The sequence below is a fragment of the Acinonyx jubatus genome, chromosome A2 (genome assembly GCF_027475565.1).
Source record: "Acinonyx jubatus isolate Ajub_Pintada_27869175 chromosome A2, VMU_Ajub_asm_v1.0, whole genome shotgun sequence".
Taxonomy (NCBI): Eukaryota; Metazoa; Chordata; class Mammalia; order Carnivora; family Felidae; genus Acinonyx; species Acinonyx jubatus.
Window position 1 is genome coordinate 144978043 of NC_069383.1, and position 27360 is coordinate 145005402.

The 27360-nt window shown below is 58.2% G+C and overlaps 2 protein-coding genes across 11 annotated transcripts in view; both read right to left on the bottom strand.

The window, feature by feature from the left end:
* Window positions 1-12030, bottom strand: part of STAB1 (stabilin 1) — a 26811-nt gene extending 14781 nt beyond the window's left edge. For 5 of the 7 annotated variants that reach the window (XR_003413815.2, XM_027038899.2, XM_027038902.2 and 2 more), the window contains exons 1-22: window positions 11849-12030; window positions 7767-7903; window positions 7305-7420; window positions 6992-7077; window positions 6853-6922; window positions 6398-6493; window positions 5942-6052; window positions 5259-5455; window positions 4880-5010; window positions 4572-4699; window positions 4191-4279; window positions 3855-3992; window positions 3573-3716; window positions 3331-3393; window positions 2936-3049; window positions 2798-2851; window positions 2476-2556; window positions 1868-2026; window positions 1439-1501; window positions 1111-1206; window positions 835-921; window positions 234-345 (exon numbers count right to left, since the gene is read on the bottom strand). Coding sequence is in view for 6 of the 7 variants with exons in the window: in XM_027038899.2 (XP_026894700.1) it covers window positions 234-345; window positions 835-921; window positions 1111-1206; window positions 1439-1501; window positions 1868-2026; window positions 2476-2556; window positions 2798-2851; window positions 2936-3049; window positions 3331-3393; window positions 3573-3716; window positions 3855-3992; window positions 4191-4279; window positions 4572-4699; window positions 4880-5010; window positions 5259-5455; window positions 5942-6052; window positions 6398-6493; window positions 6853-6922; window positions 6992-7077; window positions 7305-7420; window positions 7767-7903; window positions 11849-11929 (2353 nt within the window). In the remaining variant the exon portion in view is untranslated. The remainder of the gene's footprint in view (window positions 1-233; window positions 346-834; window positions 922-1110; window positions 1207-1438; window positions 1502-1867; window positions 2027-2475; window positions 2557-2797; window positions 2852-2935; window positions 3050-3330; window positions 3394-3572; window positions 3717-3854; window positions 3993-4190; window positions 4280-4571; window positions 4700-4879; window positions 5011-5258; window positions 5456-5941; window positions 6053-6397; window positions 6494-6852; window positions 6923-6991; window positions 7078-7304; window positions 7421-7766; window positions 7904-11848) is intronic. The other 2 variants (XM_027038898.2, XM_027038901.2) reach the window with 1 other exon arrangement.
* Window positions 12031-14228: 2198 nt separating this feature from the next.
* Window positions 14229-27360, bottom strand: part of NISCH (nischarin) — a 34588-nt gene continuing 21456 nt past the window's right edge. For 3 of the 4 annotated variants that reach the window (XM_027038892.2, XM_027038894.2, XM_053219279.1), the window contains 8 exons: window positions 23392-23516; window positions 22218-22267; window positions 19952-21343; window positions 17818-18235; window positions 17144-17300; window positions 16502-16630; window positions 15861-16022; window positions 14229-15445 (listed from right to left, as the gene is read on the bottom strand). In XM_027038892.2, coding sequence (XP_026894693.2) covers window positions 14835-15445; window positions 15861-16022; window positions 16502-16630; window positions 17144-17300; window positions 17818-18235; window positions 19952-21343; window positions 22218-22267; window positions 23392-23516 — 3044 coding nt within the window. In that variant the 3' untranslated portion in view covers window positions 14229-14834. Of the gene's footprint in view, window positions 15446-15860; window positions 16023-16501; window positions 16631-17143; window positions 17301-17817; window positions 18236-19951; window positions 21344-22217; window positions 22268-23391; window positions 23517-26050; window positions 27146-27360 lie in introns of those variants that run through there. The other variant, XM_027038896.2, reaches the window with a different exon arrangement.

Sequence of the window (27360 nt, forward strand, 5' to 3'; positions counted from 1 at the left end):
ACAGAAAGTTCTTTTGTGTGTCTGACTTAAATCTCACATGCTTTAGATTGAACCACAGCTGTCATCCTGGCGTGGGTGAAGGAGACATCCATTTTTGTCCCCAAATCCTCCCCTCCTCCCTCTGGCCTTCACTCTTCCTCCTGGGGCTCTATTCCCCTTCTTGAGAGTCCCCAACCCTCTTTCCAAGCAGAGCCTTTTTTCCCTGGCAGGCAGCCTGGGCCAGGACCACCCACCTTCCTGGCACTGGTCTCCATGCTTGTTTGGGTTAGAGCAGATGTGGCAGGCGATGCCTTTGTAGTCTGGGAAGCAGAGGCAGGCCCCATTGCCCCGGACCCCGTCGCTGCACTGGGGGTGGACAGGAAGAGGGACCAGTCATGGGGTGGGGGCTGTCCTTGCCCTCCCCCACACCCTCTTCCTCCATGGGGTGGCTCTGAGCTTCTGCTCCCTGCGGAAGACCTCACCCTGGAAGAGACCAAGCCACCGATGCTGCCAAAGAACTGGGGCCCTAAAAGACACCCGGCCCTGGAGGCTTCAGGGGGGACCTCTGCGCAACCTAGAAACACACAACCCCTAGGGTGTCTTCCCTGCCCTCGATGCTACCAAGTGGCAAAACAGAACACACAAGAAAAGCACTGACAAATAGGTTTCATGAAAACAGGTGCCCAAGTCCATCTACTTAATTATTTCTAATTAAAATACTAAAAACAATATGGTCCAACTCCCTCTGCCTAAATGTTGGAAACCTGAGACCACAGAGCGGCAGGCTTGACTCAGACACACAGGGTGTCACTGGCCAACTCCCACCCCTCACCCCAGGGCAGTGGGGGGACTCACGGTGCCTTTGCCATAGCAGGGGTTGGAGAAGCCCCCAGGACACTGTATACAGTCAGGCCCAAAAAACCCTTTGCAGCAGCCAGGTTTCTGTAAGAGACAAAAGCGTGTCTGAGGGTCCATCTGGGGCCACTGCTGCTCTCTGGTCCCATCTCTAGAACAAGGGGGTGCATGAAGCCCCTCTGGGATGCAACACAGCTCTCTGAGGGAGGCAGCCTGCTCTGCCCCGGAGGGGAGGCTCCAGCTCACCAGCAGTGAGCACCCCACACCCAGGCTCACCAGGATAGTCTGGTTGCAGTAGTGAGCGCAGCCTTTCTTCAGGACGTTGAGCCCAGTAGGGTCATGGGTGTAGACACACTCCTTGGGGAAGATGTCCTGGGGTGGGCCGTGCAAAGCTGATCAGCAGGTATGGGGCCTGAGCCGGCCCCTTTTGCCAGGCAGCTCTGATCCAGGGACCACTCAGCACTCTGGGTCCAGAATTCCCACCCTCAGTGGGGCCGAGAGGGACTGAGCCTCCAGGTCCAGCCTCACAGGGCCTTCTCCCCACCCTGACCCATGACGGAAGTCTCACTGGGCAGCCCTAAGGGCCCAGCCAAGGGATACTTACCAGCTTCATGCTGTTGGGGGGGCACATGCTGGTGTTCAGGGCTTGGCAGTCCACACAGGAGCCCTGTGCAGGGAAGGGCCGACAGGAGGAGGGGGGTGGCGGGCAGAGTGGTTAGTCATGGTTTATTTATACAGAAGACCCTAAGTATGCGTCACGGAGCCAAGCCCCGAGGTATGAGAGAGTCAACTGCCGGAGGGCCAGGGCAGAAGGAAGAGCTTAGCGTGGGAGTGTGAGAACTGTGGCAGAGGGCTGGGACAAAGGGCCAGAAGATGCAGGAGTGATCTTGAAGGAACCATCAACAGCACTGCTGAGACCTGGAGGTGGGGGAGGCAGGCACCTCTGTGGGGTGTGTGCCCAGGCCCCAGCCCTAAAGCCACTGGAGGAGAACAGGGACCCCAGGAAGGCTGGGACCGTGCGGCACGTGCTCACCGCCACGATCTTGTACTGCTCCTCGTTGCAGTGCTTAGGCAGGATGGGCAGGATGGTCGGGGGCAGCAGGACACCCTCCAGCATGTGGATCACGCCATTGGCAGCCAGCACGTCCACTCTCCGTAGTGGCACGCCCTCGGGTCCCAGCAGGATGCGCCCCTGTGGTGGAGCCCAGTGTGCAGCCTGTCTGGCCTGGCAGACCCCTGGGCCCATGCCTCCTTCATCCCCACAGCCCAGCCTGCCGGCCCTCTCCTCTCCCCTCTCCCTGGCTCTCCAGAGCCTCCTGCTCTGGCAAAGCTGCCCCAGCCTCTGTGTCCTGAGCCCTGTAGTGCCTGCTCATGTGGTTTCCAGCCTCTGCGCCCCAAGTTACACGGAATACCACCCCCCCCACCCTTGTGCCCACCCTCCACGTCTTTGGAGCCCCCCCGGTCTGTTGGGCCCCAGGAGAGGGATTTGATCTGTGCCTGCCTCCCACATAGTCCCACCAGGGCCTGCACTCCATGGGGCTCAGAGCATAAAGGCAGGTCCAAAAGAGACCACATAACCAGCCAGTCATCACCAGCTCCTCCATCAGTCCATTTGTTCCAGATTTTGTTTGTGGAGCTCACCTCCTCAGAGATATTCACAGCCAGGACCTGGTTTGCCATGGTGAGGACCCGACCCTTGGAGATGAGCTTCTCAATGGTCAGCTGAGGCGGAGGAGAGTGTGGCCTTAGGCTGGGCATTAGCCACACTGTAAAGCCCCAAACAGTCCTGCCCAGGTGACTCACAGCCACCACCTTGGTCCCCAGACTCTCTTCTGTGCTTATAGAGTCCAAACAGATGGGGAGAGGAAAAGGGACTCCCAGGGAGGCCAAGACCTACAGACAAGCATCCAAAAGCCCAGCAGCAGGTACAAGCTGGTCACCCTTCCAGAGAAGAGCCTCTCACCTGCCCATGGCTGTAGATGTGGTACTTCACCAGCTCCTGTAGTTTGGACAGACCCTGGCAAGGGAGAGAGGGCTTGGTAGGGGAGGGTAGAGGCCCAGGTACCCTGTCTCCCCAGCCCCTTCTCCCCACCAAGCTTACTGCTGTGAAGAGGTAGATCAGACGGCCATCACGCAACATGTCCACAGCCTCGTTGCTTGGGACAAACACTGTGAATGGCCCAGGCCCATCCAGGATGGAGGGTAGCCCACAGTTCTGTGACAGTGAGAAGGAGGCTCAGCGAGGCTCGGCCTCTACCTCTGAGGCCTGCCTGGGCCCCACAACCCTCAGCCTGCAGGGAATGCCCACGAGGAGTAAGTGGGAGACAATGGCATTGGGTCCATGCTAACACAGGACCTCAGGATGGTGATGGGCAGGTTACAGGGTGGGGGCATGGGCAAAGACCCATACTGCTCCAGATCCCCAGATCCCTCTGGGGTAATGAGGGGTCCCGAGCCAAAAGATCAGATGGGCTAGGACCATTCCCCCAAACTCACCTCCAGGATGGTTTCAAACCGGCTGAAGGCCTCAGTAGAGGCAAGGATCTGGCCGATGGTTCTCTGTAGCAAGGGACAAGCATGAGAGCCCCAGAGAAAAGGGTGAGGCTGCGTCAGCCTCAGAGGGGAAGGAGTTCTGTTCCACTCCTGCCCAGAACTGCCCCTGCCCACTCTTTGAACTCTGTGGGAGTCAGAGGTCACCCAGTGGCACGAGATGGAGAAAGGGGAGGGCACTGGCTTACCTTGGGGTCCTCAGGGAGCTCTGGTGGGGGCTGCCACTGCAGAGCAGTGACCAAGTGGAAGACACCATTGGCTGCCGGGTAGTTGGCCTTTTGGATGGTGAATGTTTGCTGGGGGTGCTCTTTGTACTTGTATGTGTACTTCTGCTGAGACGTGAGACCTCTGGCTCATACGGCACAGGCCAGCCTCCTGTCCCAAGGCTCTGTTCCACCTCCACACCATGCTCAGGCAGCGTCCCCCAACTGTGACACCTCTGGTCCCCAGGCTGGGGTTGCCCTCCTTACCATGAAGTGGTTGAAAGTGACGGTGAGCTCCTGCCCATCCAGTGTCCACCACCTGCGTGTCTGCTGGGTCCCCAATTCCTCCAGGATGTGCTGTCCCGCTATGATGTGCTGTTTGCAGAGCTGCCGGGCAACGGACGCCTGTGGGCAAAGAGGGACGAGGGTGCCAAATGGGCCCGTGGCGGTTGTCATGCCACGCTGCCCAAGCAATGGACAGGACAAGGGGCGTCCCAGGCCTCAGATCCCCAGAGTGTGGCCTCTCTTGGGGCCCTCAAGCCTGGGGCAGGTCCAGGGAGGAGGCAAGGGCTGGCAGCCAGCTCCTCAAGGGGAAGGGCTCACGTTCATGGTCCTGGAGAAGACAGACGAGAGGGACGGTACCAGCACGGTAAATGGGCCCGATGTGGTGAGGATCTCGCGGCAGCCCTGGTCTGGGAGCCGGGAGAGGATGTATTAGAATAGATCTGGGAAAACCTCAGGCATCAGTCCTATGTTTTGGAGAGTTGGGTGGTGGGCACTGGGCCTAGGTCTAGGGTAGATGAGAGGCATCAGGATTTGGGGGACTAGCTCCCACCTCCAATCACACACCCCACCCTGGCCCACTCTACTTCCATAGCTCTTGGGCAGAGAGACAGGGCATCCTTGCAGAGTCGGCCCCTCCCTCCCACCTAAGAATGTGAGTATGAGGGACAAGGTCACAGGCAGGCGGTAGGGGTCACACACCCAACATGGCCAGGGTGACTCTCAGCCGCAGGAATACCACACCCAGTTGGCTGGCCTTCTGTATCTCATGGAGCAGGTGTCCATAGCAGGCACGCCCATCCCCTACCTCGCCCTCCTTGCACACACAGCTAGGGACATGGGTAGAATGGGTCAGGGCAGGGGTATGGCCAGTCCCTACCTCCTGGCCCTCATGCAACTGTCCCCTCAGGGCCTTTGAACTGAGGGTGCGCATGTGTGCACACTTGCCCCTGCCCAGCCCACCCTCTCTGCTCTGCCCCCGGTGCCCACCCCGAAGCCCTCGTGCCTACCTGGTCTTCCCATCGGAGGTCACCTGACAGGTGGCTGACCGGTCGCAGGAATGAGGGAAACAGTAGGCAAAGCAGCCCGCAGAGGCATTGTGATTGATGCTGACCAAGCCTGGCTTACACTGGCAGGAGGCCTGGGCCACCAGGCAGGGGGAGGAGGGTGACATCACATCTGTGAGAACCACTGGCATCTGCTGCACCCACAAAGCTATGCTCGGCCCGTGCACCCACCAGCTGAGAAGAGGGCTGTCATCTTCTTCCCATTTTACAAAGGGGGCAACTGAGGCTCCCAAGAGGCCCGTGAGGGCCAAGAGGCCTAGGGTCCAGTAGCCAATAGGGGTGGGTGGACCACGGGACAGGCCCGAGCCAGGGCCCGGCTCACCTTGCCTGATCTCAGGTACAGACACACGGTGGAGTTGATGGGGCAGCCACCATGGTTGATGGTGCACGGGTCATGGGGCAGACACACCGTCCCGTCACCGTGGTAGTCCTTGGGGCAGCGACACTGTGCCTGCCCCGTGGGGCTCACCGAGCACTGGGCCAGTGGGGAACAGGGCGATGGCTGGCAGGGATTAGGGGCTGCCAGGGCAGAGAGAGAGAGAGCCCAAGTGAGCTGAGCACCCAGGAGCCTCATCACGTCTGCAGGAATGGCCCAAAGATGAGGTGAGCAAGTTGATCTAGAACTTGGAGACAGGGCCTCTCTCGGTGGCAGGCTGTACTTGCTGTAAATGGCCAGATTGTACTTGCTGGTTTAAAAGGGGGCGCCTGGGTGGCTCAGTCGGTTAAGTGTCCAACTCTTGATTTTGGCTCAGGTCATGATCTCACAGCTGTGAGATTGAGCCCTCAGTCCAGCTCTGTGCTGCCTGTGCAGAACCTGCTTGGGATTCTCTCTCTCCCCCTCTCTCTCTGCCCCTCCCTGGTTTGTGTGCACTCGCGCTCTCTCTCTCTCTCTCTTTCTTTCCAAATAAATAAATAAGCTTAAAAATTTTTTTTTGTTTAAAGGATGTCTTCCCAGCCCCTGGTCATTCTGAACTTAGGCCTCCGGCATCTAGGTCGCTGACTTACCTCTACATTCTCTGCCCTGCTGGGTGTGGCCCGGGAGGCAGCTGCAGGCAGGGGCCTCTGCAGAGCACTGGGAGTTCTGGGGACAATTCAGGGACTGGCAGACTGGCAGCTCTGAGTGAAGAGGGGGGAGCATTGTGGTGACTCAGAGCTCCAGGTTGGGGAGGAAGGAAGATAGGAACGAAGATGTTCTGCCCAGTTTGCTGTGTAACTCTGGCCAGGGCCTTACCCTCTCTTGGCCTCTGGGCAGTATAAGTCTCAGATGGCGTTCCCTCCCCCAGACCACTGTGTCTCTTTCCTACTTTGAAAGAAATTAGGCTTTGGGCAGAAGTCCTGCTGAGGCTCAGGCCCCATCCCTCACCTACTGGCCTCTCTTGCTCTGGTCACTGAGCAAGGGCTCAGCACTTGCTCAGTGAGCAGGAGGCTGCCATTCCATCCTATCCCAGCATCCCTGCCCACCTTGGTCACAGCGGGCTCCGGTGTATCCAGCAAAACACAGGCAGCTTCCATCTCCAAGTGGCCCATGGCTGCACATGCCATGCACGCAGCTGCACACTGGGAGGGACACACAGGGACACACGGGGACATTGAGTCCCTACCCTCTGCATTTCTAGAACTCAGTTTCAGCTGGCACCAGCCCAAGAATACAGGGCTGTAATGTAGGACCACAGGGGAGATGGGAGCCCAAGGGAGGCTCCTGGCCTAGCCTAGGGGCCCAGGGGGTGGCTTCCTGGTGAAGGCCTCTGGGAACAGTACAGGGCTGGAGGTATGAGCTGGCAAAGCTCACGTCCTTGGAGGTGAAGTGTCAGGCTGAGGGACTGGGAGGGAGCCTGCTGGGGGGCGGGTACATGGACTAGGTCTCCACAGTTCCCCAGGTGGGCAGTGGCCCTGCCCCCTGCCCCGCCAGCACTCACCTGACTGGCAGTTGGGCCCAAATCGGCTGGGGTCTTGGCACTCCTGGCAGGAGGAGCCACTGAAGTTTTCCTGGCAGAGATTTGCAGCAAGTCAGTGCAGCCCTCCACTGCCCCCACCCCAGCCCTACCAGGCCCTTACCTGGCACACACAGGTCCCGTTCCCGTCTATGCCATCCAGGCAGGTCCCACGGCCATTACACGGAGTCTCAGCACCTCCAGGACACTCTGTGAACCACGCCCCCCGGAACTCAGCTGTGCCCCTAGGAACTCACAATTCACCCCTGACCCCAGCAGCTCCGGGCAGCCCCGGCCCCTCCCCCAGGCAGCCAAGCTATGCTGCTGCTCACTCAGTGTCCATTTACTGAACGAGTGGAAGGTGATGCAGGCAGAAGCTACAGATGGGGGCACCCAGGGCTGGAGTATGAGGAGCAGGGCTGGGCCCCCACCAATACCATAACACTGGGATCCCCAGTAGCCGGGGCAGCAGGCCTTCTCCACCACGTCCTTCCAGCACTCCATGCTGCAGCCGCTCATAGACATCAAAGAGTCCCCCAGCTGCACCTCGTAGCTGGGCACAAACATGGGCAGGGTGACAGGAGGGACTCCCACTCTGCAGCCCCCAGCCTGGCCTCCCCACACTGGGTTCCAGTGCTCTGGCTCTGCCTTCTCTCTGTCTGCCTGGTCCGGAGCTGAGCACAGGGCTGGCAAGTAGTAGGTGCTCAATAAATACCAGCTGCCCCCACCTCCTCCCTACTCCCTATCTCTGCCCCACTGGAAGGGCAACAGACATGTGAATAAGTGAGTCCCTGCCCTCACCACCCAAGCCTGCCAGGCTCTCCTTCGTGCCCCCCAGCCCTCCTCCACCCTACAGGATGCTCCTGGAAGTGGACAAGGATGGAGGTGGGGATCCACACCGGCAGTCCTGTGAGATCTTCTCTGGTAACTCCCGAAGCCAGCCTGGGGGGCACATCCGCCTCTTAATGGCAGGGCACATGGTGCAGGGTATGCGCATGACAAACTTGGTCTTCACATCGCAGCGTCTGGACCGCACCTGGGCAACAAGTGGAATTTGGGGCGAGGCAGCCTGGACCCTGTACCCAGTCCTGGTTCTGCTCTGACTGAGGCAAGGCCTAGCACTTCTCTCCAGGCCTTGGTTTCCCACCTGTTCCAGTGAGGACAGGGGAAGCTGTGAGAGATGGGGAAACCTACCTGTCACAGGTCCTCCCTGCCACGGTATGTTCCTATACCACAGCCACGGACTTCTGCCCACGGCCACAAACATATGCCCAGAAGCCTCAGAGTCTACACCTCCTGACGTGATGAGAACCCAGCCATTTTGTTAGACCTTAGTTCATTCAGATGACAAAACTGAACCCTGGGCCCCAAAACACCCAGAGACTGGGTCTGTCAGGGACCAGAACCTGAATTCTCAACCTAGTGTCCATTATCACCTCTCACTTAAGAGTAAACACTAAATGCCACAGCAGACACTGCTTGGGAGAGCACAGCGATTCAATTCCCAGGCCCAGGCAGAACCCCTTTGGTCATCACTTTGCCCTGAGCATGTCTCCACTGTGCTGCTAAATGACCCTCTCAGCAAGCCCAAGGGCCTGCTCAGCTGCCCCAGGGGCAGAGACCCAACAGCCAGCCCCAGACCCAAGAGGTAGGCCTGTGTGAGCAGACGTGCACAGGGAGTCTGCATGGGTTCCCTAAGTCCTGACCCCAGGCCTGGCGCCTGGCCCCTGGCCCCACACAAGAACGCGGACCCAGAGGTCCACAACTTATCATCGGGTGGGCAATGCTGGCGCGAGGGAGCTGTGAGGACCCAGGCGGCTTCCCAGGGGTGGTGACTCAATTGAGTTGGGGCTGAAAGATGGATAAGAGTTGGCCAGGGTAGTGCCCCTGGTAGAGGGGACAGGAGAGGCAAAAGCCAGGAAGTGGAAAGGAGCAGGTGACAAAGTGTGACAAGGCAGAGAGCGGCCAAGGAGAGAGGCCAGTGGCCAGGCCAACTGGTTTGTTTTAAATGGACCTCTGGCCAAGGTGGGGGAGGGGGTGGGGGGAAGAGAAGAGACCATCCCCTGAGGGTGCCGGATGCTGAGAAAGCCCAGCCCTGTGGTCCCACTCACTGGCCTGCCACAGCCCCTGCCAGTCCACTATCCCTGGGGCCACCGTCATGGCAACAAAGTCCTGAGAACAGTGCCATGCCCTGGAGGGATGGAAGTTTAAGTCTACATTGTAAGTGGGAGAAAGGGCCATAGGAGAGTGTGTGTTGATGGAAGAGAGGATTTGGGGTTCCAGGGCCCAGACTAGAGAATCTAAGATATTCTAATCTAAAAAATGCTGAACATGCTGCAGTGCAAAGGGAGTGAGCCCAGAACATCTCTTTCCTAGGTTACACGTGTGAGGCCTCTCAAGGCAAGAGGAGAGAAGAAACAGCAGCATGACACTTCTGAGAGGATCCGAGGGCCGCTTTCTGCTGCTGTGATTTGGCCCTTTCCGCTCATGCCTCTGTGGTCTGCAAAGAAGGAAGTTGCTGAAAGTGGCCTTAGGCCCAGCCGTGGGGCTGAGTGTTGTGGTCTCATTCCCCACCCTGGGGCTCAGCCTTTGCTGAGCCAGGGAATGTCTAGGAAGTTGGGTAACTCCAAGCCTGGGCAGCTGCTGGCTCAGGGCAAAGGCACCCCTGAGGGCCACCCGGCCAGCCGGGCCCAGTTGCCATTGTGGCCACCACTGGCCCGGGGACTGGCTCTCAGAGGAATGGAAGGGTTTAGGGGAGGGAGACAGCACGCTTTCTTGGCTCTTGGCAGGACGGTGGGGTGTGGAGTGTGGAGGTGAGCACAGGAGGAAGGTGTCCCAAGGGGGACACACTCACTCTCAGGCTGCTGCATTGGGAAATGTGTGTGAAATGGTGAAGGGTGGATAAGTCAGTGGCTGAATCATACTTCCCGTGGGGAGTGTACCACATGTGGGCACCGGGCCCCTCTGCCCTACAGCCTGGAAGGGGCACCAGCCTCCCCAGTGCACAGCGTCACCGCTGGTCCCTCTGGGTCACAGCCCAGTGCTGAATCAGATTCTCTTCTTTCCCGGGCACCTCAGAACCACCTGAGCCAGGCCCTGGGTGCTGCCCCCTCCCTGCTCCGATCCAGAACTGATTTTGCAACATCTGCTTCCCACAGAGACAGATGTTGCTGGGGAAGTTGAGGAGACATGAGGTGTAAAGCCTGTTGCCAGTGGGAGAAATTCCCCCAAGATGGGGCCTGGGGCCCAGAACCCAAACTGCCTCAGAGGGGCAGCCCCCTCCAAACCCCCAACTGCTTTCTCTGCCCTAGATCAGGGCTCTTCTCCCTCCAACCCCCAGCTTGAGACTACCGGCTCCGCCAGCACCAGCACAGAGGAGACACTAAGCAAAAGGCGTTTTGAATGGACAAGGGCTAACACTCCCCCTCTTCCAGGAAGCCTTCCTTGCCTCTACTGCCTGAACCTGCCTGTGTTTGAGTCCTGCTTCTGCCTCTCACTGGCTGTGTGACCCACAGGTCATCCTTACCCCCTGGAGCCTCAGTTTCCTAATATTTAGAGAGGGCCTCACACTATAGGGATTGCCAGGAGGGTCGGGTGACTGAGGATGCAAGAGAAGGCCGGTATTGCCACCTCCCTGTTCATAGGAGCCCCGGGGACCATCAGACCTGGCCCAGGCTGGCTAAGCCCCAGCCCCAGGATACCGACTCAGAGGTGGTCAGAGCATAGGTCTTTGACAGGGAAAAATTCCCAGCGTGAGGCCCCTCATCGACCCCTGTCCCCAGAACATGGGGAGGTGGCAAGGCCTATGAAATGCCCTTGTATTTCACTTGTGGGAAAAATGGAGGAGGGAGGGAATGGGAACCCACCTGCAGGGCTGAGTGCAGCCTAGAATCCTGGGCTCTTCCAACCATCGGTCACCCCTGCAGCCTCCAACCTGCCCATCTCCAGCTCCGATCTGGCCCTGCCTGGCAGTGGAATCCTGGACAAGTCCTTCCTCTCTGGAACCCAGCCTGCCCACTAATAATAATGGGGACAGCAGCAGTTGTCCCAAGAATCAAATGAACTTGGCCTCATGGTGGAGGGAACCCTCAACTGTAGGCAGGCCCCAGCCAGGCAACTCTATCTCCACCTTCAGGGTGGGAGGCTCTTCCGGAAGCTCCAGTGGGGACAATGTCCCTGCTCCGGGGCTCAAGCAGACCTGCAGCCCGGCAGCCGGGAGGCAGCTGACACACCTGGGACCTGACAGCCACACACTGGGACCCCTTCTCTGGGGACTCACAGGCAGTGATTGGGAGTATGGCTCCAGAGTTGGACAGACCGGTCTCCATCATCCTTGAACTTAAGCTCCCTCAGGCAGAGAACAGGACCCACTGTCCAGGGGTCATGAAGATTCCAGAGGATAATGGCCAGGTACACCCAGGGCTGTGCACTTGATAAAGGGCAGCTCTTAGGTTTGAGAGTATTCCTGTTGGCTGCTGCTTACCCAGAGGGAGTAGGGTTGAGTAGACCTCATTCTACCCCTGGGGCCAAATACAGGCACACATACATGTGTGTTCCACAACCCTCCAGGGTTGGGGGTGATTTTATCTCCAATCCCCAGGCCAGATCCCCAGGGTCACAGAGAGACCAGGCCCCAGTCTGGACAGGGAGGGCAGGAGGATGGGCCTGGCTCTGTACCCCCCAACTTCAGGCTGGGGAGCCCTGGGATGGCTGCCCACACCACATGGCTGGCAGGCTGGGTGCAGTTACAGGAGGGCAGGCCAACACACCCCTGCCACCCGAGGCAGCTAGACACAGACCTCTCAGCCTGTGGAGCTGGGCACAACAGCCCAGCCCTCTGGTCTTGCTCAGAGTCAGACAAGTATCGGCTGCCCCATGTGTCCCCCCAGACCTGTGCCCGATCTGTGCACACTTCCCTCCCTGCTCCCACCACTGGCCAGCGGGCCTGGATACCATGTCCCCCACACTGGCTCCTACTCACCTTCTGCCCCCTGGTGAAGCTGGAGCCTGCTAGGCAGAAGGCCAGGAGGCAGAGCAGGAGGCGGCCCCGGGGCCCTGCCATGGCTGGTGGCGGCTGGCGGGCACGCCGTCCAGGACAGTCAGGGCAGCCAGTGTGGGGAATGAGCTTTAGGAGGCAGGCACAGGACAGGCGGGTGGGACGGGGCGGGCAGTTGCTTTAAAAGCAGCCTGGAGGCCCCGCCAGTTCACCCCCACAGGAACCCGCCAGGATTTCCTTCTGCTATCAGCAGCCTGCAGGCGGAAGGGAAGGTGCTGGCCGCTGACCCCTGCAAGGTCAGCCTGGGCCCTGTTTGGGGCTTCCTGGCCTGGGACCCTCCTCTTGGTATCACTGCCCCCAAGCCCACCAGCAGCCACAAGCCTGGGGCTTATCAGAGGGTGTGAAGCAAATTCCGATGTAAACAACCATCCAGCCCCTGTCTGCAAGCCCAGCCTGTATCATTCATAGGCTCTGGGGGTGGGGGGCTCTGGTGGTTGTGGGTAGGGCAGCCCCTGAATCAGGTCTGCCTGTCTTGACCTTGCCAACTGCTGAGAGCAGGTGCGGGGCCCGTGCTAAGCAGACAGCGCATCAGACCCTTCTTTGGCTCACCTGCCCCAGCCACACCCTCCACCTTGTTCTTGCACCCTCCTCCTCTTCCCAAGGAGCCTCCTGGCTTCCCACTGCACCCCAAACCCCTCTACCAGCCCCTGAGCTTGCCTGCTCTGCCATGAGCCTCTCCACTTCCTAACCTGCTGCTGTTCCCCCAGATCCTTTCACAGGGACTCACCCCAAGGTCAGCCTCAGGTCAAGCAAGGGTCACCAGCTACCATCACCTCCTAGCACTTGCCACCAGCTGACACTTTATTTCATTTATTCTCTGTCCTCTGATGGAATGTCAGCTATGGGAAAGCACGGATGGTGTCTGGCTGTTTCTCATGGTTGATGCTTAGTACAGATTTGTGGAGTGAATGAAGGCAGGCAGGCAGGTACCTTTATCATCCCTGTTACTGGTGGGGAAACTAGACTCAGTGCTGGGGCACTTGTCTAAGGTTGCTTGGCTAATCAGTATTAAGGTCCCATTCTCAACGCTTAAGGTCTGTTGCCTGCAGGGCCCCGTGCACTACACAGCGCAGCCCCTTGCCAGTAGATTCTGTCCTCACGGACTCAGGCAAGGGCCGACTATCATGCTGGTCCATGGGGCCTGGGAACAGTAGCCCAGGTGGTGAGGCCTGTGTATGCCAGGCCTGGGCATGGTGGACCCTGCCTCTGGTTGGCACCATCCCTGTTTACACACAACAGATAGAGGCTGGTAGCCACGTAAATGTCTTCAATAAAAGCCTGGTAGGGAGAGAAGCCTTGTCCCCTGACTCCTCCTCCTCCTCCTCCCCCTCCCCCTCCTCCTCCCCTTCCTCCTCCTCCTCCTCCTCCTCCTCCTCCTCCTCCTCCTCCTCCTAAGCAGGCCTCTCTCCCCTCACTGGCTGGAGGAGCCATCGACTGGGCTAGCTTTTGAAATCTGGCTGGGGAGGTTTTGAGTGGAGAGACCTTCCCAAATGTGGTTCCCCCCCCCCCCCCACCCGCCCCGGGGCAGCCTTCCTGAGGGTGACGAGTGCTGCAGACCCTCCTGAAGAACAGGAGTTGTACGCTGGAAGCTGGGCTGGCCACCCTCCACTCACCTCTTCTCCAGTCCTGCCTGACCCAAATGGCCCCAGGGCCTTGGGAACTGAGACTCCTCACTGGACCAGGATAGAAGAGACAAGTGGGGCTCCAGGGCCCCACTCTGGGGGTAGGAATGGGGTGAGAAAGGGTGAGACATGGGACTGGCTCCCAAAGACATCCCAGGTCCTTGTCTGGCAGGGCTCCCCGAGGCAACCCCCACTTCTCTGAGAACAGGAACATCCTATCCACCACCTGGCGCCACCTCCCACAGGCCATCTTCCTGCCAGCGCTCCCGGTGAGACCCCCCAGGCCCCAGCCTACACAATCCCAGACTCCAGGCCTTACCCTCACAACAGACTGCAGCTTCAGCTGGGGCCGGGCCAGGTGTGACATTCCAGACCTGCAGGAAGCAGAAAGCCAGTGAGCCCATGTACCAGGTGTGCCCTGAGCCTCAGGGTCTAACCCCAGCTCAGCACGGCCCGATCCCAAGGGTCCCCTGACACCTCCCCTGTGCCGGCACTCCCCTGCCAGCACCACCCTGGAAGAGCAGCTCCTTTGCCCTCCAAGCCCTTCTCCCTCCCCCGCTTTTCCCTTGCCCCCAGTAGCTCACCTTCCTGCTTCTCTAGGGTACCCTCTCCCTCATGCCAGCCCTGCCCTGGTCCAGTGCCCTGCTGGGACCCCAGTGCCCCTTGAAATAAAAGACCCAGACTGTGTCAAACTCTGCTTTATTGGAGTAAACAGGCAACAGGAATCACACTCGGTGCTGGTAGCTCTAGGTCCCCTGTCCCTATCCCTCTCAGCCCAAGGCCTGGGGACTCCTGCCCCCATGGGGCTTTCCCACTTGTCTGGACCAGCAGAGGCCTCCACTTTGGAAAACTGCACGGGGCGGGAGCTTCCGACATGTATTTTGCTACCAGCTTCACGATTAGCAGCAAACAGCACAATGACAGCACGTGACTGGACATTTCAGGAAAGGACACAAAGAAGAATAAATCGGACCCATGGTGCCACATGTTAATAACAGTCCCACGACAGAAGACACGACACTAGAATGCTGGCCACACCGCACCAGGGCAGGCAACAGACCACAGGAGGCTGGCGGCACATGGAGGTCCTGGAGGGTGCCGGCGCTTTCACTCCCAGTACTGGAAAGAAGTAACTGAACACCTATGTTCACATTCTCTGAGGACAGTCAAATGAAGGTACCCCAAAGGGAGGAGAAAACGCTTTAAAAATGACAAAGAGAGCCTGCTTCCCGCCCTGAGTGGACGCCAGGGTGGGCATGGCAGGCAGCAGGGGCCAGCTGTGGTCCGGGCTAGCCAGTGAGCTCGACGGGCAGCTCACGGCCACACAGGGCCTCCCACTGGCGAGCCAGCAGCGAGATGAGCTTCTCACGGCTCTCAGCGCTGGGGACAAACACCTGCCACTGGACCTCACGGCCCTGGCTGCTGCTGGCAGGGCCGTCTGCTACTTCCCCGAAGTGGTCCGGGGTGACGCTGCCCATGAGGTCACGGCCCTGAACATCGTCAAAGATGAGGGTGAGGGCCTGCGGGTAGGTCTGGTAGCCCATGAGCACGCGGTCCAGGTCTCGGACACGGCGGCCGTCGTCCAGCCGGTACCGGTCTCTCTGTGGCGGCTCTTTGGCGAACTCAGGCAATGGGTAGTGGACAAAGTCCTCGTCCAGGAGAAAGATCTCAGCACTGGTGAGCAGGAGCGTTTTGGGGCGCAGCATGCCCCTGCAGCGCCCAGGGGGCGGCGTGCCCACCTGGAACGCCTGCACATACAGCAGGATGCTGAGGGCTGGCGCCTTCTCTGGGTCAGCCATCTTCTGGGCCACAGTGAAAGTCAGGTCCCCAATCTCCTCCTCACTGGGGTAGGTGAATTTGACGCGGCTCGAGTGGATCAGCTCGTAGTTTTCCATCTTCCCTGCAGAGAGAGATGGCCACCGGGGCTAGAGCCTGGAACTTGCCTGCTGTGGGGCCCGGAGTACCAGCAAACCCACGCTACACAGAATGGCGGCATAAGGGGCTGTCAGAAGCGGGGGAGTGCTCCAGGCTCCCACGCTTGGGAAGGACACCCACGGGCCAGCAGCTCAAAGCGGAGCAGACGCTTGAGATGCATGTGCCGAGTGGCTGAGGGTTTGCTGGGATAGAGGCTCTGCAGTGAAAAAGCTCATGTGAAACCCTAGCTGGCTAAGCAGGAAAGACAAAAAGTGAGAAGGCAGAAGGGGTTCTGGGCACAGACAGGTGCTCTGGGGTCTGTTGCAGCCCTTGGGGTCAGGGAGGAGGTCAGTGACATCGGCCCAGGTGGCCTGTCTGCAGCCTGAGCCAAGTGGGGGTACCTGTGGTCTTGTTCCCAAACTCAGAGTAGAAGTCCTTATCGACAGGTTCAGGGGAGGGTGTGCGCTCTAGGGAGGAGAGCACGGCCATGAGGTGCTGGAGGAAGCAGTGTGTCAGGTAGCTGTCCCGTGTCAAGCATGTAACCACCTGCACCGGAGAGGAGCCTGCAGGAGAAGGGGCCGGTCACGGTTGCAAGCCGCCACCCCTGGGCTCCGTCCCTGCCCCCCGAGACCACAGAGCCATGAGGGCCCACGTGGGAAAGCATCACGAGGCCTGGAGAGATAGCTATTTCTCAGGCCGGAAGGGCTGTGACATTTTTCTGGAAGGGGATGCAGAGGCATTAGGGAAAAAGCTTAGCTTTCTCTCTTCAGGAAGTGTGAGTCAGAAACATCCTGCCCGTGAGCCCTGGGCCCACTCTGCCTGCCCGTCAGCCACTTGGTTGCCTTGGTCCCCGCCTCGCGCTTGAGCCCTGGGGGGTTCTGCACGCTCAGCAGTTCCTGAAGCCGCTTCCTCCCACTCCGGTGAACGGACTTGGGAGCAGAGATAACCCAGCCTGCGATAACGCACCCACATGTGGAAGGTGGAAGCCCACTGGTGACGCTGGCCTTCACCCAAAATAGGCAAAAGCATAGCAGTCACTCACCCGTCAGCCGGAAATACTGGTCGAAAAGTCCAACGTTGACTGCCTGCAAGTCGCTAAGCTTTAAAACAAAGCACTGGGAGATGTGGAAGGGACTGTTGTTGTAGTCCGTGTTCTTCTGATGCCAGAAATCTATGATGGAAATACAGGAACCAAGCGTGGTGCTGGCTGTGCCAGGGGAGCCCAAGGGTCCCAGGTGTACAGCTGTGCCCAGCAGGAAGGGGTGCCCCTGGCCAGCCCGGTCTGCTGAGGCCTGGCAAGGAGCCACTGCTACCTCTTATGCACACGACGCCTCACGGGCAACGTCTTGCCTGGCTCAGCAGAGTCACGAGGAGCCCTGTAATAGGCCACTAGCTAAGGCTCCCACCGAGGCCCCACAGGACAGAGGCTGCCCAAGCCCTCCTCGTCACTGCCAGTTCCTGGGTATTCACTGGGCCTGGACTCAAGCCCTGGCCTCTGGTCTCTTGTGACAGCTCCAGGAAAGAGCGTGGTTATCAACCCCCTTCCTCAGACAAGGGACGCTCTGCCCAGCCCTGCTGAATCGCTGCTGCCTGAAGCCACACAGCTAGCTACAGAGACAGAGCCCAGCCTGTCTCCTCAGGCACTGCTCTGAGCTCCTGGGTGCCAGCAGGCCCTGGTGCCTACCCTGTAGTGGCTCTGAGAAGTAGCGGCGGAGGCCATCGTGCAGCACGAAGTACACAGCCTTGGTGGAGAGCAGCACGCAGGCGGTCACCTCCAGCCCCGGGGTCTGGTAGAACACCACTGAGCACCACATGAGGTGCCTCAGCTCCTCGTTTTCAACCTGGATACAGAAAGGCCGGGTCTGGGCCTGCAGCAGAGCAGGGCCGGGGCACACACTCTCTTCTAGGCTGTACCTGAAAACAGTTCTGGGCAGGGCAACCCCCCATCAGCCCCACTGCTCTGGTGACCTGCACATACCGGTGACATGCCCACAATCCCAGATGGGGAGACGCAAGACCCTCATCGCATCTTGTCAATGCATTTATAAACTTGGAAGCAGAGAAGAATTCAAGGGTGGGAGATGGATGTGGGGCGGGGTGTGCCTGGGGCCCAAGGCTAGGGGTGGCCACAGGGTGAGGTGGTGACAGGAAAAACAACTGACCAGGGAGAGCAGCCCAGGACCTCCCTCCCCAGGTCTTCAAAGCTGTGACCAGCTAAAGCTAGGGAGGAAAGCCAGCACAGAAGTCCAAGAGCCTGCAGCTGACCCCAAGCCAAGCCCTGCCACAGCTCCCAGGACCAACTGTACCACCTTTCTCCACATGAGCACCAGTCAGCGAGCCTGGCTCTGGGGCCACTACCTCGGCAATGCTGCTGTGAAAGAGCTCGATGATGGCGCTCCCCTGCAGGCTAGCGATGTGACGGAGCGATGGGCAGGCGGGCAGGTGGGACGGGATCTGATTCTCCTCGGAAGTGGACCGGATCAGCTGCTCACTTGGGTACTGAGCAGGGGCCTCCGCTGGCACCAGAGGCTCTGCTGGGGCCGGGGCAGCTGGGGTCGGGGCTGGGGTCTCCACTGGGGACTCCTCTGAGCCCAAGGCCTCTGCTGGGACCGCAGCTGGAAGCGAGGCCTCCACTGGACCTGGGGTCTTCGCAGGGTCTGAGGCCTCTGCCGGGGACGGAGCTGGGACCTCCACCGAGGCTAGGGCCAAAGCTGGCGCCTCCACCGGGTCCGGGGCTGGAGCCTCCACCGGGACCTCCTGGGAACGCTGGTCATTGCTGCATCCCCCAGTCCCCAAGAAACACTGTGTTAACATAGGGACCCCAGGCGGAGGGTCACATCACACACAAAACCTCATGTCCACCAAGTGCCACATCTGAAGTCACCTGGAGATGTCTGGGTTCCCTACAGGAAGACAGAACAAAGGGAAAGTGCCAGGCCCTTTCTCTTAGAAGGGAGATGGGTAGACAGGGGAAAGACAGACCATCTGGTACCCTAGGGCTGGGATGGCCAGATATACGTGGCCCAAGGACTAAAAATGCATTTTCAGAAGGTGGTAGAGGTGTCAGAAATGCCACTCTAGAATCCGTAGAATTCTACGGCCTGGGACCCGAGTGCAAACAGACGTTAACAACCAAAACCAAACTGTTCCTCAGTTTGCCTCTGGGTCCTCCTGAAGTAGCCCAGGCTCTCATCCCATCTAGCCATATACACGTGGCCACACTGGGTTTTTGCTGGTCTGTTCTAAGTACAAGACCAAACAATGCTCAGAACCCTTAAAGCTCAGGTTAGGAACGGACCCCTGAGGTTGGGAGGACCCTGCAACTGGCCTACATGCCCCAGGCTGACGGGGTCTTTTGGACATCATCCTCTCTGTTGGGACAGTCCATCTGTTGAGAGAAATCCCTGGGACCCTGATCTTGCAGAAATCCCTGGGCTGTCTCCTTGTTGTCCTGCGACAGAGATACATCTGCTGGGGAAAAGCGGGGCACCTGTTTTCTGCACGCGGTCCCTACTATGGGCAGGTTTCAGCCAGGCTTGGGGACAGCAGGGAAATGGAGACAAGGTGTCACCACTAGAAGCCGCAGCACAGGGGCAGGGAGGGGAAGACCCTGAAGTGTGTGGAGACATTGAGTGTCTCTCTGGAGGCCACAGGACTTGAGCTGGGCCCAAGAAGGGTACCTGATTCATCCAGAGAGAGGCTGGAAGCCCTTTGGGAACACCGGTTGGGGGACGGGGACTGGAAGCAGGCTGTATGAGCTGCTGGGGTGAGAACAGCGTCTCCACTGCTCATAGAGATGGAAGAGAAAATGAGGGTAGGCTGTATCTCAGAAAATAGGAAGACCAACAGATGAAGGGTTTTCTTGCCCAGGCTGGGGAAGCCCCAGCCTGTATGAAGCCGGGGGGCAGGTGTGCCCTCCAGGGCACAAGGTCCCTCTGGAGGCTTGGGTTGGGGTGAACTGAGGATATGATTACGGCTGCCCACAGGCTTCCCTCTAGCCTCAGCCCCAGATGGCCCTGAGGGAAACCCAGGGAGGGAGATGGGGGGAAGTCAGGCTTGGGGACAGAAGCAAAGTGAGGAAGAACAGGACAAAGCTGCCACTACTTCCCTGTCTCCCCTGCCACAAGAAGGAAAGGAGCTTTCAACGAGGGGACCACCCAGGTCACAAACTCAGACCTTCGCACTTTGCCACTCTCAGCCAACAAGTTCCTCTGGAAGGAATTTACAGAATGGTACACAGAGAAAGAGCCCCTCAGCAGACCAGTTCTCCCCGGAGAGGGGTATATGGCTTACCACCAGGGTAAGGCTTGGTACTGGGTGTCAGAGGCAGCCAAGAGCAGTTCTGAGGCTGGTCAGAAGTCAAAGAGGAGCAGAGGAGCCGGGCCCACCCTGGGCCCACTCACGCAGATGCTCAGAGATGTGATTTGGGGCGAACAGTCTCAGAAATGGTCCCCCCCACAACTTTCCCCCAAGAGCCTGTGCTCAGTCTCACCTGGCCCTGCCCTCGGCAGGCTGGCCATCCACGAGGGGCCTCTGGGACGGGGCCCCGGTCGCGGGGCTCTTGGCGATGACCACGGTCTTTAGGTCCTGCAGTGAGGCCCGCAGCTGGTTGTAGATACGCAGGAAGTGGAACTTCTCATGGGGCAGCACAAAGATGGCAGTGACAAAGCGGTAGCCCACGAGCAGCTCAAGCACATGGCCATCTGCGAAGGCACCCCGCGGCTGGGTGCAGCTGCGTGTGGGGTCCAGCAGCACCGTGGATAGTGGCACGCGGCTGAGCTTGAAGCTGTTGCGGTTGCGACAGTTGTGGGTGCCGCGGTTGGGCATGGGGTTGAAGTCGGCCTTGATGACGTTGAGGTGCTGGGGTGTGAGCAGCAGCCAGTAGGGGATGGCAGCCGATTTGACGGCCTCGGAGGGTGCGCAGCAGGAGCGCCGCACAGCTGAGCAGAGCGTGCAGCTGGCCCACTCGATGTTGCCCGAGTAGTCCCCGGCGGCCGTCTGTACCATGCGCTTGTCGCTGTAGACCAAGTAGACGGGGAAGCAGCCCTGGCTGTGCTCCTGGCCGCCGCCCGCCACCTTGTAGAAGGTGAGCAGCTGGCGGAGGAACTCCTGCAGGCTGGTGTGGCTGCCATAGAGCACGGGGCTGCACAGCATGGCCATGTGCTGTGGGGCGAAGCACGAGCGCAGGTCAGCATGGAACTCGTGCAGGTTGGTGGCATCCGAGATGATGAACAGTGTGTTCTCGCTGTGCCGCACCTTGAGCACCAGGCAGAGCTCCGGCATGAGGAAGCCGAACTCTGTGAGATCACCGTGGGGGAAGCAGAAGACGAAGCGCAGGGACGAGAGGATATGCTGGCTGCTGCCCCGCGACTCCTGGTGTGGGATCTCGAAGACGGCTATGCCAAAATCGGTGAGCACAAGGCAGGCGGCGAACTGGCGGATGCTGCCCTGCACGTGGATCAGGAAGCACCAGAGCACCTTGAGGATGCGGATGTGCTCCAGCAGAAAGTCCTCGTCTGCACCCAGGGCCCACTCCAGAGCCAGGCGCTCCTCCTCGCCCTCCTCCTCCTCCTCCTCCTCTTCCTCCCCCTGGCCACCTTCTTCCTCTTCCTCCACATCCGGGGGCCCCATTTCAAAGTAGCGGTTCTCAGCAACATCCTCCTCATCGTCCTCATCCTCGCCCTGCTCGCCCTGGCCCTCCTCCCGCTGGTTGGCAGCCTCAATCCAGGCAGGCAGCTGTCGCTCAATGGCCTGCCGGATGAGTGTGCTCAGGCGCTGGATGAAGTCCTGGTTGGTGGCCGTGTAGCCAATACAGGTGAAGGGCAGGAAGATGATCTGGCCGGACCCAGGCACCACCTGGACCTCCGGCTCCGCATGCTCCAGGCTGTGTGGGGAGAGGCCAGGTAAACGGTATGTTGTGCTGGGCCATCCCTACCACCCACACACACAACCTTCTGCTGCACCCTGGCCTCAAGGGTCTCCCAAGCCTTCTAAACAGCTGAACCTGTCCTGAGCCCACAATAAGCATCCCAGTGGGGAGCCAAGGTGCTGGAAGGCTGGGACTGCCAGTTCAGTGACAGCCCTTACTGCCAGGGCTCGGCCCACAGGCACCAACACTGTCCTACCCACACCACGCAGGATCCCCCAACAGAAGCACCACAAAGACTTCTCAGTCATTCAGACGCTGGCCGTGAGCCCCAAAGACAAGAGCTAAAGGGCATGAAGTCACTGGTTGACAACAGTTCCCTTCAGGGGCACCCAGGAGCCTCTGGGATGGGAGTCAGGCAGTAAGCTAGGTGGGTCTTCGGACTTTCCACATTTAAATTCTAGCTCCTCTTGGCCACTGCTCCCCTTATGCAAAAGCATATAGAGCATCGCATTGGGAAACTTCTATAAAAGGTCAGAAAGTAAACACTTCAGGTTTTGGGGGCCACCCCACCCACATATTCTTTTTTTAACAGTGGCTTAAGAATAGAACAATCATTCTTAGCTCACACAGGCTGTAAAAAATAAAACAGGCTGTGGACCAGATCGTCCTTAATCTGCTGACCCCTAGTATGGGGTAACGTGTCAAGCAAACTTCAGGGATTAGCATCTGGAAACAGACCACAGCCCACCTCATTGGTGCTTATTTAAAGGAAGAAACCGTTTTGAAGGACTCCTATGAACAGATCCTTAACAAAATCCAACTGGTTCCCACTAGCCCACAGCTGGGCACGTGCAGAAGGCCTAGAATGCCTTCTCAACCTCTTCCTTACCTCACACCACCAACAGCTCCTGGCACGTCCCGTAAATCATCAGAAGGTGCCTGACAGAGAAGGACATGAAGTGAGCCCCCTACTTGCCACAGCCATTCCCTGGCATTTACTGGGTGCCTGACCCTGAGCCAGGCACCCCCTGCCCCTCACCATCCCGTTTCCCTCGGGGATGGATTCTGGCCCAGAAAGGCAGAGACTCATCCAGTTACCCCACCAGTGTACAGCAGGGCTGAGATCCCTGCCCATGTGTCTGACCCCAACCCACGCCCCCATACCACAACTCAGCACGCGCCTCTAGGTCTGGCATCTAAGTGCTCCTCATGCCACCCGAGAGGCTCCACATGGTCAGTCTACCAATCTGGCAACTGGCCAGGAGAGGACTCGATGAAAAGAGGCTAGGCAGCACCTGGCACGGCACTCCCAATGGTCTCTGGGCAGTGTGGAGGACCGAGGGCCCAGGACCTCCTATTGTGTGACCCTGGGGAGAGCGAAGGGAAGAGTGCCAAGGAGTGTGGGGACAGAGCGAGGACCCCACAGACTGCCCAGGGTCACAGGGCCATGACTCTGGACTGCTGAACACAGTTGGGGTTGGATGGAGGCCCAGGTACCAAGCACACTCCCCACACACGAGACTATCACATCACACTTGCCGTCCTCCTCTCTTCCCAGGACTCAGGGAGAAGTTCCAGAACCCTCAGCTATAGCCACAGAGGAGGTGCTGGAGTCACAGTGTGTCCCAGACTGCTAGGATAACAGGCAGGAGCAGGCAGAATAGCCCAGGACACCAGGCAACAGGGGAGAGGGAAGCTCTTCCCTGATGAGTGTAGGACCCAAACAATCCCCACTTAGGGCCTTCTGAACTGCCTTTTGCAGGAGAGTCCACTCACAGGGGCTAAGGACCATCTGGCTTTGTCCCCCAGGACCTAGTGAGAGAGAACTGCCCGTTCCTATTAGCCCTGAGAGACAGACGGACAGACAGATGACAGACGACAGACAGGGAATATAAACCGTTCATCATAAAGCACAGTGGACCAAGCAGAGACAGCATCTGCCCCAACTCCAGCCAGACCACCTCCTACTTCCAGCCAAGGCACATCCTACTTCCGGACAGCCCCAGGCGGAAGAGGTGGTCCACAGAGATAACCAAGCCCTGGCAGCAGGAGGAGGGTGTTACCTGTCCTGCAGGGATGGACTCTAAGGAATCAGAGCATCCCCGGGCAATGGGCCGGTCTTCAGGAGTCAGACTGTCGGTGGATGAGAGGCTGCTGGCCAGGGCCTCCTCTTGCACGAACATGATTCCTGGAGAGACCAGGGGCAGGCGGGCAGGGCAGGCAGGGAAAGTAGCCATTCAACACACAGGGCTGGGCCCTCAGGCTATCGGCATTGACTGGGGCCTTTTCAGACCCCCTACCCCAGCCGCATGGATCACAGAAGAAAACATTAAAAATGGAAATCTTAAAAAAACTCTAAGAAAGAACAAATGACTGTTTATCTAACCTCAGGGCAGGGACAGACTTTCTAAACCTAAACCCAAAGGAAAAAATTGATACGTGTGTGACTATGTAACAACCAAACTTCTGTAAGAAACCTAAGATATAACAAAGTGAAATGAAATGACAAAAAGTATTTGCAATACTTGATAAAGGTGTGTGTCTTTAATCTATAAAAGGCTCTTCCAGATCAAAAATGGGAGGGGAAAGCTGGAAACCCCGTTAGGAGACCACAGGATGAAGAGACATCCCACAAAGGAATGGCCGCCAGAAAGAATGCAGGAAGCGATGCACCCTCTCACAGGGAACCACAGAAGGGCAAGTTGGAACACGACCTCTGTTTCGCCTCACGTTGGCAAGAGTCTGACTGACTGCATGGCCTGGATTTGGCCTAACTGGGCAGAGGTGGGCAGTGGGGTATGAGCTGGCCTGCCCACTGGGAGAGCAGTTTGGCAGTATGTCCGTCAAGAGCCTGAAACGTGTTCACTCCTAGAGCCTCTTTCTAGGGAAATGACTGAAGTTGGCCCCATCCCCCCAGTAACATGACATCTCCGCTGAGCTTCACAGACACACAAGGGCTCAGAACCCCTCATTCGGCCAGGCCTTCTTCCAGGCTGTTTTCTTCCGTGGCTGGCAAGGACAATCCGTGCTTGGCACCCATGGCCTGTTTTCCACAGGACACCCCCCACTGACCCTCCCTTAGGCTACCTCCACATGGACAGCAAACTGACTCATGCACCCCAGAAACACACAGTGCTCTTAAACCCTGCTGAGGCTGTTTTATGAACACAGCATGTCCAGGCCTGTTCCTTCACTCCGAACGTCTTCTACATTGGAGGAGGATAAAGACCCTTTAAAACATTTTCCTAAATGCAGCCGGTGAGGACAATACTGAGCACCGACCCCAGTTTTGCAGAGGTTTGGAGGAGCTTAGGGCTTGCCTCCACAGCCTGGCTTTGCCACTAGTCACCATGGTTCGATGAAATGACTGAGCTCCAGAGGTCACGGACCCTCGTCCAGCTCAGCTGCCCCCCAGGGACAGGACAACTCATGCAGCCCAGGTCGTTGCCCATGAGCTAGCCAGGCCAGCAGCCCAAATCCAGACACCCCCAAAAGCAAAGCAGCAGGCGCTATGCAGGCAGGAAGGCAGCAGCACACAGCCATGCATGAAGCACACTGTTCTCTCGTGGAGTCCACCCCTCCCCTCCCTCACTCGCTCAGATTCTGCCATCCTCTGAGGTTCACCTCACATACTAACCTCCACTGCAAAGCCCTCTGCTCTAGACATGGCTCTCCCTTCTACAAGTGCCCCCACATCATTCTGCCCTGTTCTCCCTTGGGTACACAAGCTCACCTCCCCAAGAGACTCCACGTTCCTCAGGGGCATTGTCCTGGTCATCTGGAAACCTCTGATAAGGATGCAGGGAAGGGAAGCCCTTACTGACCATTTCTGGTGAGCCAGGAGCAGTGTTAAGCGCTCCCCCAGCATTAGCTCATGCGCACCTCTCGTTATTTACCACAGTTCATCAAATCTAAGATGCGTGGGTGGGGCGCCATCTTGGTCTTAGCAGGTGTCCACGGAAGGCTTTCACACGACTCCATCACGAATACCAGCTGGCTGACAGCGACTATGAGACGCCACTGATTGAAAGACGCATCTCAATTTCAGACAAGTCACAAGGTGGAAACGGGTGCATCTTAGAATCGATGAAGTAGGGTGTATCCACTTTACAGTTGAGAAAACAGAACTTCAGAGAGGATGCAAGTTGCTTGAAGGAACACGGCCAGGGAAGCCAGGATGCAAACTGAGCCGACTGCCTCCCAGGTGCCTGCTCCTAACCACTTCTCTACAGACCTGGCTGAAGAATCAACTCTGGCATTTCACACGTCAGGCCCTACTGGTCCCAATCCTCCATGGCTCCAACAAGCTGGCTAACAGCTCCTGAGATAACCAGAGGCCTGGTGTTAACTGGAGAGCACCCAGTTTATTCACAAGTATATTCACCTCTACAGGTGGCAGCAGGCTGGGAGCATAACTGCTCCCTTAGGGGAAAACCCCGACCCGTCCAGGCAAGACCCTAGACGGGCAGCGCATAGCTGAACACAAACATTTCTCCACCTTAGTGAGAAAAAACGTTTTCTTGCCACTACCCACCCACACCCTGTTTGGAACTGAGGAAATGTGGACAGGGACAGTCTTTCTGCTTCCTTCCTGGACCATGGACTGTACAAACAAGTGGTCAGGAAGGGTCACTCAGAGGATGAGACGAGCGGCATCAGATTGCCTAGATGGGGCCCAAATTCTGTGGTTTCTCACAAAAAGGAAAGAGATGTGCACACAAAGACATCCACTGCAGTTTTATTTATAAGAGGTGCAAATCTGGAGACAACATCTAAATGTCCGGTAGCTGGGAAAGGGGGAGCAGACTACAGCGAGCCACCCTGTGGCATGTCCCCAGGGTGGGGCAGTGGGGGAAGGGTTGCCTGCAGCTACGGCTCTGGGGGCAGACACCTCACATCCCCCTGCCCACAGTCTGCACTTTACTATCTGGTTCTCTGCTCACTTGTTCATTCACACACTCACTCGTCCGTCGATTTAACATACTGACTGAGAACCGGCTGGTTCCCAGCCTCAAGGACCAGTTGTGTCTCCCTGCCCCCAAAAAGCCTAGTCACACGGCTCAGCTCCTCTGCAGGCCAGCAGGCCAGCAGGCCAGCCGGTGCTGTGACACGGCAGCTTGAGGCAGCAGTCCCCAAGAGGGCCCTGGCCCAGTAGCAGGGAAGGAGGCAGGAAAGCTTCTTCACTGGGATACAAACCCCCCTTCCCTTTCAGGTAAAAAAATAAAACCAAAATTTCTCAGTCAAGGGTGTTACAAAAGCAGATTGACAATCACTCTGGCCCCTAACACCACCACTCCATTCTCCTGAACTCTCTCCCCTAATCTCACGGTCATGACCTTGGTGTGCTGCCCTGCCATGGGCTTTCCGATTTAACTCGAGCACTTCCCCTTTCTTCCGACCCAGGTCCCCTCTCTCTGATGTCATGGTGGCAGAGCATTTTGTACCACAGCTCAATCTCCCTTGCATCCTCTGACACTTGTCACATCCCATGTTTTGCTGGCATAAATAACGCTGCAGTGAGCATTTCGCCTCCCCCTTCCCAATTAACTTAACCCGCTAAGATAAAATCCCCACCAGCGGGGTTACCAGGTCAAGGGGTGGGAACGTTTTTCTGGCTCTTGAAACATAGGGTCAAACTGTTTTCCCAAGACCTCACACCAAGTTCTGCGTCTCCAGGTGCCCGGGCGGGCGGCGTTCTTTCCTGCGTGTCCCGAGCTTTGGCTCCACTCGGGACGGCACACCCTCCCCTCTTCCGTGGGGGCCGGGCCAGCAGACACTCCCATGGGACCTGCTTCACTCACTCATCTCCGAGGATGCCTGGGTTCAGAGGTGAAAGCCCTTTGAAAACGCTAAGACAGTGGGCGGGTGAAGGGAACTGGTCTTCCATGGGTCCACGGACAGCCCATGTTGGCCCCACACACGCAGTGTTTGGGGGCTGAATCACACCGTGAGAACCACAGAGGTGAGGAAACAATAAAAGAAAGTTCCCTACACAGGGGCCGGGGTGCCCGATTCCAGAAAGTCACTGGGCC